This window comes from Salmo salar, chromosome ssa20, assembly GCF_905237065.1.
Source record: "Salmo salar chromosome ssa20, Ssal_v3.1, whole genome shotgun sequence".
NCBI lineage: Eukaryota > Metazoa > Chordata > Actinopteri > Salmoniformes > Salmonidae > Salmo > Salmo salar.
In genome coordinates this window covers 17,842,531-17,856,274 of record NC_059461.1, presented here as the reverse complement: position 1 = coordinate 17,856,274, position 13,744 = coordinate 17,842,531, and the positions used below count along the sequence as shown (strand labels likewise).

At 42.5% G+C, this 13,744-nt stretch overlaps 1 protein-coding gene across 1 annotated transcript; it reads left to right on the top strand.

Moving 5' to 3' along the window:
- The first annotated feature begins 4,004 nt into the window (after positions 1 to 4,004).
- Positions 4,005 to 11,147, top strand: LOC106580026 (protein FAM163B-like). Its single transcript, XM_014160581.2, has 3 exons — positions 4,005 to 4,095; positions 6,764 to 6,879; positions 6,980 to 11,147. The coding sequence occupies exons 2-3, from the start codon at positions 6,787 to 6,789 to the stop codon at positions 7,397 to 7,399; spliced, it is 513 nt and encodes a 170-aa protein (XP_014016056.1). The 5' UTR covers positions 4,005 to 4,095; positions 6,764 to 6,786; the 3' UTR covers positions 7,400 to 11,147.
- Positions 11,148 to 13,744: the final 2,597 nt, after the last annotated feature.

The window sequence follows — 13,744 nt, the reverse complement described above, 5'->3', positions numbered from 1 at the left end:
TCTTCGGAACAGGGGACTTGTCAGAATGAGAGACACAGGATGCGCAATAACAGTTGGTGGGTATCATTATGCCAGGCCACATTAAACATTCACCAGCTTGTTCATGCCTTTGTGTCTTTTTCTCAGTTCTAGTCAGTTAGGTAAGTCATGCATACATCTGAGCTTTGGAATGACACAAACCCAGATGGAGGGATCTTTTTTGAACCTCACATTTTCATAGACAGCAAAGAAAGAAAATCAGAAGGAAACATTCTAGTCAGAGAAAAGAGTAATGGAGAAATAGTGAACCAATATGATGGATTTTATTGAACAATTTAAACAGTTCTACCAACCCTCGAAAAAAGGCATTTATAAGTCAAAATGGTCAAATCGACTTTGTATAGAGATTACATTTATTAGAAGCACGCCACAAGCAATTCCAAAGACTCATGTTTCAGATGAGTGAACATCCATTGAAACCTATACTGTGAATCGATTCAATTCAGAGGATACAAAGGGTTAGTTAGTGCACCACATATTAAACAGGGTTGGTATCTGTGGACTGGACTGAATAAGTGTCCGTACCCTAATGTACGACATTACCGATTGAATCAATGCTAAGTAGATGACAACACTGGATCCATGTTTGTTGTATTGAACTGTGAACAGCACAGCCAACGTTATCGGACATGCAATCAAATGAAAGGGGGGGAGGGAGGGGTATGGGGTGGATAGAGCCCAGGCAGACGCCAGAGCAGGGAGGGATATTGGCAAGTACACACAGATGAGGTGGAGAGGATTAAAGAAGGGAAAGAAAGTCAAGTAAGCAGCAGGAGACTGTAGTTTATTTCTTTGCAGTTGAGTTTCAATTCAATAAGGCAGGAGCAGAAAAGCATTCCTTCACTAGAAATTGCTGAGAACTTCTGAACACAGGATGTATACTTGCCCGGAACCCTGCCTCAAAGAAGTGTTTTATTTGTTTATTTAGACATGGACCATGTTCACCTGATTTTTGTATCTGCAGTCCCTGCAGGCCTACGATGTTCTATCATATTGCTGAAACCAAAGCATCAGACACTATATACAGTTATACATACCATGTGGTGGGGATACATCTCCAAAACACTTGTATCCCAGTAAACAGGGGACATCCTAGGGATGTTCAGGGACATTCCCATTAGGTCCCTTCAAGGTTTTCAGCGAGACGTTATTCATAGAACATTCAATGACCACAAGTGGACATATCATGATGGTCCCAAGGGAACGTTCTCTGGAGGACCTTTATGAGGTTACCTGTAAGTTCCCAGGACGTCACTGAGGACAATGTCAGAACCTTTTTAGGATGATATACGGACTTTCGCTTTACAAGTCCTTAGGACATCGCATGATAGGGTGGCAGGTAGCCTAGAGGTTAAAGCATTGGGCCAGTAACTGAAAGGTTGCTTGTTTGAATACCTAAGCCGACAAGTGGGAAAATCTGTCTATGTGCCCTTGAGCAAGGCACTTAAACCCTATTTGCTCCAGTGGTGCTGTACTACAATGGCTGACCCTGTAAAACAACACATTTCACTGCACCCATCCGATGTGTGACAATAAAACACACACACAGTTCCCTGTAAGTTCCCAGGACGTTGTCTCATGGTCCCTTGGAGGTTTTTGTCCCAGGTGTCCCAAATTTTAAGGTAAGTGGTATGCTGGTCAGCTAAAATAGTCCAAAAATCTTCAATCAATTACATTTGACATGATCACTTAGCACTGACTTTTCAATATGACCCAACCTGGGATTTGAACTCCCAAACTCTGGATTTGGGGTAAGCTGATCATTCTGCTGCACCACAAAGTCTGTAGAATTCTGGAAGTCCCTACACATACATTACCTATAATACATCTCTGCACTTAGAAGAATAGTGCCATCTGCACTGCTATATTTCTTTGCGACCATTAGGAACAAGCTAGGTGCTAGACCAAAACCTCCAGGCGACCATGACACAACGTCCCAAGAACCAGGAACTAGACCAAAACCTCCAGGCGACCATGACACAACGTCCCAAGAACCAGGAACTAGACAAAACCTCCAGGCGACCATGACACAACGTCCCAAGAACCAGGAACTAGACAAAACCTTCAGGGGACCATGACACAACGTCCCAAAAATGTACTAAAAACGTCCCCGGGACAAACTGGGAACTAGACAACACCTCCAGGGGACCATGACACAACGTCCTGACGACTTTAGACAACCATTTTGTGACTTTCCGGGATGTCCTAACAACTCATTTTTGTTTGCAGAGATGTTGTGACATTATGGTTCAGGTTATTTGAGCGTGTTCAGGCCATCTTACACTGATCATAGTCAATATACAGTACACCACCAGTGCTTCATGGGCTCCTGATGGGGTGATGGGGATAACGCAAGCAAACCTGAATGGAAGAGGAACCAGAAAAGGACAACCATCATCACACCACATCTCTACTCATAAATATTACATGTCCTTGTCTGTACAATACAGTGGAATCTCAGCCTCCTTTAACATCTAAATAATTCATGCAATAAAATCTGTTTTTTTAAACTTCCCTCAAACTATCTTCTTTTCTTGGCCATTCTCAAAGTGGTAGCAGTGGGGAACAAGACTGCAGGGCCAGGCAAAGTGCTGGGAGAGAGTAGAGGTGAAGGGGAGTGTGTGTGTGTGTGTGTGTGTGTGTGTGTGTGTGTGTGTGTGTGTGTGTGTGTGTGTGTGTGTGTGTGTGTGTGTGTGTGTGTGTGTGTGTGTGTGTGTGTGTGTGTGTGTGTGTGTGTGTGTGTGCGTGCGTGCGTGCGTGTGCGAGAGAGAGAGAGAGAGAGAGAGAAAGGTTGTTAGATAATAGGTAAATGTTAGATAATACTTCTGGAAACTAAGTCCACGATTCTGACTAAGTGCTCCTCCCAGCTGACAGTTTGATTCTTTGCATAGTCCATATCAGACTCATTGACGGCAATGTTTGATGATTTCTCTACTACTGAGATCAGAAGTTCAAGCTCAAATCATGACAGATATTTAAGGGTTTCTATGAAAATTGTTAGTGCTAAACTGATATGATAAGGGATTCAGCATTTCTATTCTATCTTTTTTGTAAATGTTGTATTTCCTTCTGAAGAAATACCATCACATTGTAATCAGTAGGTCCGATCCCACACAGCTCATCCAGTGGTCCGAATAACTGTCAACTCTTGGCAATTCTTCAAGGAAACCGACCAAGGATGCTTTAATCAATTACATCCTACTCCATATCGCTGTGTGGCAACTGGAAAGAACGATGACCCTGTAGCTGCACAGTTATTCTATCATGAAAGTCAACTGTATGCCCTTTAGTAAAAGTGCGTCAATGAAAAACAACGCACCGCTGCTTTGCCGCATGGCCACATTTCGTCAGATCAGCAGAGGAAACTAATGCGCGCGTGGTCCGATGTCCTGCTAAGGTGCAATACATAGGGGACGGCACAGGACCACGCACGCGGAAAAGATAATACATTTCATGGTATCCGCTGTGCAATCAGCAACCTTTTTTCTCTTTTTGGGTCGTCATCTTTATTTATTTTTAGCAGTTTATTTAAAACATTTTAGTAATGTGTTTTGCATCATTAGTGCCATTCTTCAGCGTTCCCCTATCAAATGTCCCTGATAAAATTGCGCGGTAAGGAGAAAATGTACTTGGGAGCGCGGGAAATAATTCAGTTGCGCATAACCATTCTTGCATAAGCATCCAAATAAACAGGGCAACTTGTAGGCCTACTTCAGTTATCTTTCAATATTGCTTGCAAGCACCCATCTCTTCAACCCTTGCAAATGAAGACATATGGCGATAAACCTGGGAAATTGTAATGGGAATTTCCTTATGTTTGGTATCTTTTAGATTCGACTCGTTCTTCCCAAGGAAATAAGTGCTTTACCACAGAAGATCCACAGGGATAGTCTAGCTTATGAGAGGTCCATTCCTCTCTGTTGAAACTCTATCAATCACCTTCAGGCGCAGCTGCCTTTGAGCGTCACGTGGCTGCCACACGGATGCCCAGAACCGGTGTTGCAGGAGCCGTAGGCGCCGGAGAAGCAACATGGGACGATTCAAATACTTATAGAGGTAAGATTATAGCCTGCGTGTGAGTATTTTATTCATGAAGTAGTTTGATTGGTCTAGTGTCTTTGTTTTAACAAAATTAATTGACCGTCTTGCTTGTGCTCATGGAGTTGGCTAAGCGTGGCTAATTTGGGCATATTATAAAAACCTTTGCTTTTTGCAATTGGTTTATTGTATATTGAGAAAAGTTTGTGTTTCATTGTTCTTTCATATTCTGGTGATTATGGCCTTTTTAACTAACTGTACGTGGACTAAGGGATATCTTTCAGACAGAAGTTTGGATCATGAAACTGGATAGATAAAGAGATCCGATGAGACAGAGATAGAAAGTGAAACGTGTCATGAGAGTGAAAGAGACTATCATGATCATTTAATACGACATGTATTTTATCAATCCAGTTCACTGGTCGCGTGCTCTGGGCACTGAGCGGCTGTCCATGGTGCTGATATGCTCTCCATGCAGCCGTGCGGTTAAAACCTAAAGCAACTCTGTGCAGACTTGTAGATTGGCTGAAGTGCGTAGCCTGTGGGGGATATTTTTCACTCGTGGCCCGGATATGCATCTCTGTCTTGGACCAAGCGATTATTTAATGTTATAGCCTATATCTGTAATGTGCTGTGGAGGTTTTAGCAATTTTGTTATCAATGGTTCAACACTGCAATTATTTATTGTGGTTAGATGCCTTGTACAAATCTGTTAAACAAATAAATAATTGAACTTTCTCCAACGAAATAGCATTTTGTCAGTCTTAGGGAAACGTTCATGGTTAGTTGATGATAGAATACCAAGTCTAAAAGCCTGTCCATTGACTTAGAGAGTCGGTTGAATGTCTTTAGAGTCTCTAGAGGTCATGTCAGAGATTGTTCTCAGAAATATCTATTTCAATAGATTCCAATCTGAGAGCCATGGTCAATACAATAATGCCAGCTCTACTGTGAAAGTAATTGTGTGTTCTACAGTGTGGATCATGATTACCTTTTGAGTCTTGGCCGCATGTCTTTGGCCAGTGATTTGTGTTTGATGGTGAATCTATGGGTGAAAAATGACTCCCTACGCTCAGGGACACTGATGTCCATGCCAGGTCGTCATGAGAACAGAATGCAATATGTTGGGTTGATTCTGGACCCTGGGGCTGATGAGGTGCTTAGGTCTGAGAGACGTGGCAAGCTGAGCTGCCACACTCAGGGAGGATAGGAGAAGTAATGGTCTGAGCGTTTGTGGTGGCCACCATTTTCCTTATCTGTCACAAGATATCTTCAGCTCGGTTAGCCATTTTTCTGTTCGAGAATACAGTATCTGTGTGGTCATCGCGAGAAATTGTGTAGCTCTACATACAAGCTAGTCTTTCATAGCTATTCAGATGAGATACCAGCTGAGTTTGACTATCAAACCTATCACATATCACTTCTAACTGCTTTAGAAGTGACCATTCCATTAACGTTTGCTTGAGCAGGGGACACTCAATAGAACAGTCCAGACATCTACAGAATCAAGCATCTTCAACTGTGGTCCATAACTACTTTGGTCTGATGAAATTTTCTACAATATTCCTGATTATTATTGTGTGAGTGGTTGTTTTGGGCTTTGATTGCTTTTATTTAGTAAGAGGTGAGAATCAGGTGGAAAACGAGCATCTTATTGAAATTCACATGGGAGCCTTTCTCTGTCTCTGCCTTAGTGTTGAGGCTATTTCTGGGTTTGATGTCATTTCTGCTGTGTAACTCCCATGCATTATTCCATGATGGTCCCAATAACACGTTCCAAGAACCTTTCCCACAGTATCTAACAGTATCAGCAGTAGGGAAAGCAAACTAAGATGGACTCAGGATATCAGGAGGATATGATTTAATTTAAGAATCATACAACTGTGTGTATTTATAGTATATGCCACAGTTCTTTTACCATGTCTCTGCGTAAACCATTGGATTTGAGCTTGATTTTCTCTCTAAAACTAGTAAATCGATGGCTTTTCAATATCCCCTCTAATGTACATACTGTATTTCCGTGAAATAGCTTAAAGCACTCATGCGGTCTTTTCAATTTAATTTTTAAATCATCACTGTATCTCTAATACATCACTGTGGGTTTATTTCATGAAAATAACTTAAAACATATTTTTTATCATTTATTTCCCTGAGCCTCCTTTTGCCTTTTGTAATGCTCAGTGTGATCGTTCAGGCGTGTTGATGTACATTTAAATATATTAACATAAACAGCCTTGATTGGTGGATAGGATCTTCTAGACTCTAGAGCCAACCCCATTTACCCCTTCAAAGTAGGACACATATGCAAATAAAACATGACTGGTCATTGGTCAGAATAATCAGATCAGATTGTGATGTCATGCTGTGGGCCAAAACTCCATCCCACCTGAACAGGCTGAAATTCCAGGTGTTTTTTTCCCCCAAAAGGTTCTTACACTAAAATGGCAATATCACCATTTTGACTCTTTAAGTTGACCAGATGATCTGAAGGAATGTGCAATTACTGCACTATGCCCAGTCCTTTGATTCAAAGAGTGGAAGTGATCACTAAAAGCAGCAGCATCAGATTCCCAATGAGGGCTGTTGGCAAGGATACAAATCTACAGTACATAACTGACAGATGATGTAAGTTTAAGCACCGCACCCCCTTTCAATCTATCTCTCCTCCTATCCTCTTCTCCTGCAGAGTGTTGATGGAGAGGATTTCGAATGTCAGCCGGGACAGTGGTTATCTGTGGTGGAATTCTAGCTACAGTCATCTTACTGACTATCGTTGCAGTACTGTGCTACTGTAGGTTGCAGGTAGGTTATAGTTTTGTCTAACTTAGCTATGATAAGTGCATGTATGCTCAGGGTTTACGGCGTCCAGCTTGTTCACTCTTTCATATGTTTCTCTCTGCAGTATTATTGCTGTAAGAGGGAGGAGCCAGAGAGGGAGGAGGAGGAGCAACCGGACCTCACCACCATGTCCTCTCTCCCCACACCAGTACACACGGCTGGGGACCTCGACGTGATGACCACGCCCCCCTCCGAGCCTAACGGGCCCGCCTTTGTCTACACTCCGCCCCTGGTCCGCAAACCAGTGACACGCTCCCATACATTCTGCCCCTCCTGCACGCCTTACTCCCTGCCCTTCTACATGCAGCACCCCTCCGAGAGGCTGCGTAACGGCGGCGGGCGCATCAGCTACAGGACTGTGCAGCAGCAGGAGCTGGACCTGCCCATGGACCTGGCCAGCTTCAACCACAAGCTCAACCTTATCCGCTCTGTCACCATGAGGGAGGTGGTCACCCACAGCCACAGTGTCAGCACTGACGTGTAGCCCCCTGGTGGCTGGGAGGACCAATGTCAGGGACCTGACCTGGCTGGAGGGAATTTGATTTAACTCTTACATAGTGTAGATATTTTCCACCTCACCAAATCGATGGGTACGTTCACACACTCACACGATGTAAAGAGTTTTTTTGGGGGTCTCACGTGTAACTATATGGACACCTAGTCCTGAATTCACCTTTTTTTTCTCTCACGTCGTGCTTTCACTTCACAGGTTAATTTGTCAGTACGTTGATGGCAATGTGTCAATCTGCTCGTCTTTCTTTAGAGAATTATGATTCAGACAGCAAGAACACAGCAAGGACATGGTGTGTGTGTGTGTGTAGGTGTGTGTGTTTGTGTGTGGGGAAGCACATGAACAGTATTTTAAAAAGGGCTTAATATCAAACAGGATCTGTGATTGTGAGGGAGACATTTTTTCTCAAGAGAAGCTTAAGCTGGCAGAACAGGGCCGCTGGAAAACGTGTGGCGAGCTGGCATTTGCACCAGCATTTTTTAATCAGATGTGGCAGGGCTCCACAACTTTGGATTTAGTTTACAAAAAAATATTGACGAGAAATATTGACGAGGCAAAGTGCAGTTTTTTTTGACCGATTTGCCTCATGCTTTGTCAACTCGCTCACAATTTTTCTGTCCTTCACATCGCGGTGCTGCTGCAGTGTCTTGACAAAAAAAGATGAACGGAAATCACAGGTCGCGCTGACCTGGCACACCTTCAGCTGAGTTGCCAACAACCGGATGCACCCAGTTTTCGGGGATACAGCTAACTCAACCTAGCTTCCTTTTCCGCTGAAAACTGGAGCGCCGCTCAGGCATTTCTTTTACACCTGCTACATTAGGTTAGGCCAGGCACAAAGCTCAAGGCACGCTTCACTTTCCTCAGTATTTAATTAGCAAATGTTACAACATATCATTCCCAACAGACACAAGCAAAAAGTCTTTACATAAATGTTGTAGCAGCCTACACCTGAACATTAGCAATCTGACATGCTGTATTGCATGGAAACGAGACGATTCTTCAGTCTGATCAACTGTAGGCTACTAACAACAGCAGCTGCAAACAGTCTACTACACCCTGTCCCTCTAGTCTAGCTCAACCTGCCGGCAAATTGTGCTATTATTCCTTTTACTTAATTTGTCCTCCATTCAGGCTGCAAGGGCGTTGATTGCCTCCTTAACAAGCTTTAATGGTGAGCCGCCTGAAGGAAAAAAAAACAGGAAAAATATATACGTACTGCCTCAATAAAAGGGAAACACTCTTTTCACGCCTCTTCAATAACGAATTGATGTTTTCCTAGTAGGTTAGGAGAACATACACAGCAGGTTAGGAGAATTACCATAGAAAGTTATGAGACTGAGATAAAGGTTAGGAAAAGGGTTAGCGTAAATTCTCTCCTATCCTGCTATGACAATCACTTTGTATCGAAGGAGCGTGGAAAGTGTGTCCCCTTAACCTCCTCGAGTCAATTTCCACGGCAAAATTGTAATTAGCATAATATCAAAATCCCCATCAAAATCCGTCTGTTAAAGCTAGATAGATTTGTTTGGATGCTTTGGATGCGTTTCAATCCACCACATTCGCCGATGTCGCCCTTCCGCATCTGCGGTGAAAGGTGGCAGAGCTACAGCAATGTTTGGTGTTTGACCATGAGACATCCCGAAAATTGGTCTTCTCACGAAAACGTCTTTAGGGGTTTGGCCTACACAATAATATGACCCCTTCTTGTTTTGCTCTAGGACGAACACAAGCCTCGCATGAAGGTACCCCAGTACAAGTTTAAAAAATGAATGGAAGTATATATGGAAGTAGTTTAGTGCCTAAAATCTGGGGTTAAATATAGTTTCCTGATCTTTCTTATATCTCTCAGATATACTTCAGAACAAACTTTCTTTAGATTTTTTGGGGACTATCTGTTGTTCCATGCAGTGAATCTGTTTCTATAAGCTAATAGCAGTAAGGCCAAATTCAATGTTTCATCAAATATTCTTTTTAATATATATTTTGGATACCTTAAGAGGTCTTAAAATTCTAAATCAAATAGCTAAATGATCATTGGTATGGCCGTATTAAAACAACTCCATATGCTAGCTTAATAACCCTCCACCCTGTTAATAAAACACAATTTTCCACCACCATGCTAGTGGCTGATGCTACTTCCTGATGTTCAGCCAATCAGGTTGCAACAGTCGGTTGTGTACCCCTGGCTGAACGCTGTGTACAACATCAGGAAGTAGCATTAGCCATTCGAAAATGTTTTATTAAGGCAGTACATATTTTCCCCATATTTTCTTTTTTGCCGGCTCGGCATTAAAGCTAGTTAACGAGGAAACTGACGCCTTTGCAGCCTGAAAAAATAGGTTTTATGTACGAGCCAATGGCCATGGGACACAAGTGTATAGCCGGCTGAATACATTCCTGTGGGACGCAGATGACAAACGACGTACAAGGAATAATAACGCCATCTGCCAGCCGGTTGGTCTACCTCTGGCCGGGGTAAACGAAGTGGAAACGTTCTGTATTTATTGCTCCATTCGTTTGTGTTAGGAGAACATGTGAACGGGATCATATTTGGTTTATATTCAAACTTGGGCTGCCTAGACCTTTTCTATCCAAAATGATTAACCGGAATTAATAAATAAAAACAACAGCTGACATAGGTTGTGAGTTAAATGTTGTATTAGGCCTCCAGTTGCAGAGGGCAGGCCTCCACAATGCAAACTTGCATAAAGCAAGCTAAGCCCTGTGAGTTCTATTATCCAATCATATTGCTGTATCTATGTCTGTGTAGAGAAAAACCCTGTTAGTCTAGCTTTAAAATATAACTCATATGAACAGGTTGCTGCAGTTTGACAGGGTTTTCATCCTCCCCATGGTCAGGTTCTTTTTCTCCTGTTATTAAAAACATGTGACCTGATTAGCAAAACGCTGCTCTCATCATAGCCCATATTAAAGCTTTTTTTTTTTTTACAACTGATGAATCATGTCATGTCATACCATATAAGGTCCAGAGTTTTACCTCGTTAGGTTACCAGATCAGGAAAAACTACGGGCCCCAGGAAAAAAAGAATCACCCCACCACTCTGGGACCTCTGGGACCTCCGAGGCATAGTAATAACTGTGTATGTTGTGTGATATCTGTCCTGTCCATTTTCTTGGGGTTTGTGTATAGGTGATGACACATAAGGTACTGTAAGCTGCTAAAATAAGGACAGAACCCTAATATCTTAGTCTCATTAGCCTGACTCTCAAATCCTCTGAAGTGTTTCTGTTTCCGTTTTGAGTGTCCTCTCAATATATTCTTAATAGAGAGGAAACACAACTATTTTAAGAGCTCATTTGGTTCAAACTTAAAGGGAAAATATGTTTAAATATATATTTGAAGTGATTTTCATGTAGCTCATTGTCAAGTCATATACTTCAAGTCCCACAATGAAGTTAGTGTGTGTCAGTTGAGTTGGTTGCTCCAGTAATGTGTGCACTGTGTACTTGGCAAGTATGGGTTGCCAAACCCTTTTTGTTTTCCCCCCAAAAATGTAACATGGCATGTCTTGTTTGATTTAACAGTGTTTTGTCTTCTTGATGTAAAGGATATTTGTGTTTTATTTCAGCAGTAAATGTGAGAGGGAGAGCCCTATACAGAAACCAGCAGGTGGCATCAGGTCCTGGTACATGCATTTCCCATCAACTACTATGGATGAACCATATGAGGAATACAGCGTTTTACATTGTACAAATAGCGTCAACAATAAACAGATAGAACAATTTGTGCATGTTTTTTTGTATGCTGAACACAACAAATCAATCGAAGAAACAGCTATAATTTACAGTTTTTAATCGAAATACAGGTAAATACATTGAGGATTTCAGTTAACAACAGTACAAAAGCTCAATGATTACTTCTTTGTACAAAGAGGTATCAGTTACACAAAAACAGTACACTTAGATATATATTGTAAAAAATGAGACACATACTCTTCAATGTAATTCAACCTTTTCAAGTGTCAAGAATATTTCAGTCCATGAATGGGATTACTGTATGGCCATACCATATGCCTTTAGTCTTAACCTCTAAATTCACTCTCTCATTCACACTTAACTACCTGGCATTTAGTAACGTCATGAAGTATATGCCATGACTGATAAAATCATGTGTGATGAGCAATAAATAAATTGTATGTTCTGCAAAAAATAGCAGTATGGGCCCAATAATAACAACTAAAATGGGGCAGTTACATTGTATTGTACTATTTCTCATATCATAGTTAAGGATAACACTCAGAATGAACACCTTTCCTGTGCCACACACTCATTTAAAAGATTGTTCAATAATATTCATAGTCAATATTTATCTTAAATTCAGACTAGACATGCAGTATAGTCAACCAGGAAATAATTTCATATATCTTTCCACATCAGTGTGGACCCTTCTCTTAATAGGTTGTTCATATTTGGAGTAATGACAGCGAGGGTTTACGAGATTTCTGGGGTAGGATTCTCTCTTCAAAAAGACACAAATAGACACACCAGTTCACTCTTCGCTCTCTCATCTATCCCCCTTGACTCTTAGTACTTCAGGGTGGCATTCTTTGCATGACATCCTCTCTGAAAGAAAGGTAGGTGGTTGTGGTTACGACTGAAGCCTTTATCATATTCTACTGTTCCTTCTCATTTGGATCAGGCCCTTCAGATATACTGTAGCCTACTGGGTGGTAGTAGAGTAAACTACTGGGGGGTTAGTAGTAGTAGAGTAACCTATTGGAGGGTGGGGGTAGTAGAGTAAACTACTGGGGGGTTAGTAGTAGTAGAGTAACCTATTGGAGGGTGGGGGTAGTAGAGTAAACTACTGGGGGGTTAGTAGTAGTAGAGTAACCTATTGGAGGGTGGGGGTAGTAGAGTAAACTACTGGGGGGTTAGTAGTAGAGTAACCTATTGGAGGGTGGGGGTAGTAGAGTAAACTACTGGGGGTTAGCAGTAGTAGAGTAACCTATTGGGGGGGGGTAGTGTTAGAGTAACCTACTGGAGGGTAATAGAGTAACCTATTGGGGGGTAGTAGTAGAGTAACCTATTGGGGGTTAGTAGTAGAGTAACCTATTGGGGGGTAGTAGAGTAACCTATTTGGGGGGTAGTAGTAGTAGAGTAACCTACTTGGGGGGTAGTAGAGTAACCTATTGGGGAGGTAGTAGAGTAACCTATTGAGGGGGTAGTAGTAGTAGAGTAACCTACTTGGGGGGTAGTGGTAGAGTAACCTACTGGAGGGTAATAGAGTAACCTATTGGGGGGTAGTAGAGTAACCTATTGGGGGGTGGTAGTAGAGTAACCTATTGGGGGGTAGTAGTAGAGTAACCTATTGGGGGGGTAGTAGTAGAGTAACCTACTGAGGGGGTAGTAGTAGAGTAACCTACTGGGGGGGTAGTAGAGTAACCTATTGGGGGGGTAGTAGTAGAGTAACCTATTGGGGGGTAGTAGAGTAACCTATTGGGGGGGTAGTAGAGTAACCTATTGCGGGGTAGTAGAGTAAACTACTGGGGGGTAGTAGTAGAGTAACCTATTGAGGGGGTAGTAGTAGAGTAACCTATTGGGGGGGTAGTAGAGTAACCTATTGGGGGGGTAGTAGTAGAGTAACCTATTGGGGGGGTAGTAGAGTAACCTATTGGGGGTGTAGTAGAGTAACCTATTGGGGGGTAGTAGTAGAGTAACCTATTGGGGGGGTAGTAGAGTAACCTATTGGGGGGGGGTAGTAGTAGAGTAACCTACTTGGGGGGTAGTAGAGTAACCTATTGGGGAGGTAGTAGAGTAACCTATTGAGGGGGTAGTAGTAGTAGAGTAACCTACTTGGGGGGGTAGTGGTAGAGTAACCTACTGGAGGGTAATAGAGTAACCTATTGGGGGGGTAGTAGAGTAACCTATTGGGGGGTGGTAGTAGAGTAACCTATTGGGGGGTAGTAGTAGAGTAACCTATTGGGGGGGTAGTAGTAGAGTAACCTACTGAGGGGGTAGTAGTAGAGTAACCTACTGGGGGGTAGTAGAGTAACCTATTGGGGGGTAGTAGTAGAGTAACCTATTGGGGGGTAGTAGAGTAACCTATTGGGGGGGTAGTAGAGTAACCTATTGCGGGGGTAGTAGAGTAAACTACTGGGGGGTAGTAGTAGAGTAACCTATTGAGGGGGTAGTAGTAGAGTAACCTATTGGGGGGTAGTAGAGTAACCTATTGGGGGGGGTAGTAGTAGAGTAACCTATTGGGGGGTAGTAGAGTAACCTATTGGGGGGTAGTAGTAGAGTAACCTATTGGGGGTAGTAGTAGAGTAACCTATTGGGGGGTAGTAGAGTAACCTA

Coding starts and splice junctions, on each gene's coding strand:
- LOC106580026 (XM_014160581.2), top strand. CDS start 6,787: ATGTCAGCCGGGACAGTGGTTATCTGTGGTGGAATTCTAGCTACAGTC. Junction 6,880..6,979: donor TGTGCTACTGTAGGTTGCAG/GTAGGTTATAGT, acceptor TTCTCTCTGCAG/TATTATTGCTGTAAGAGGGA.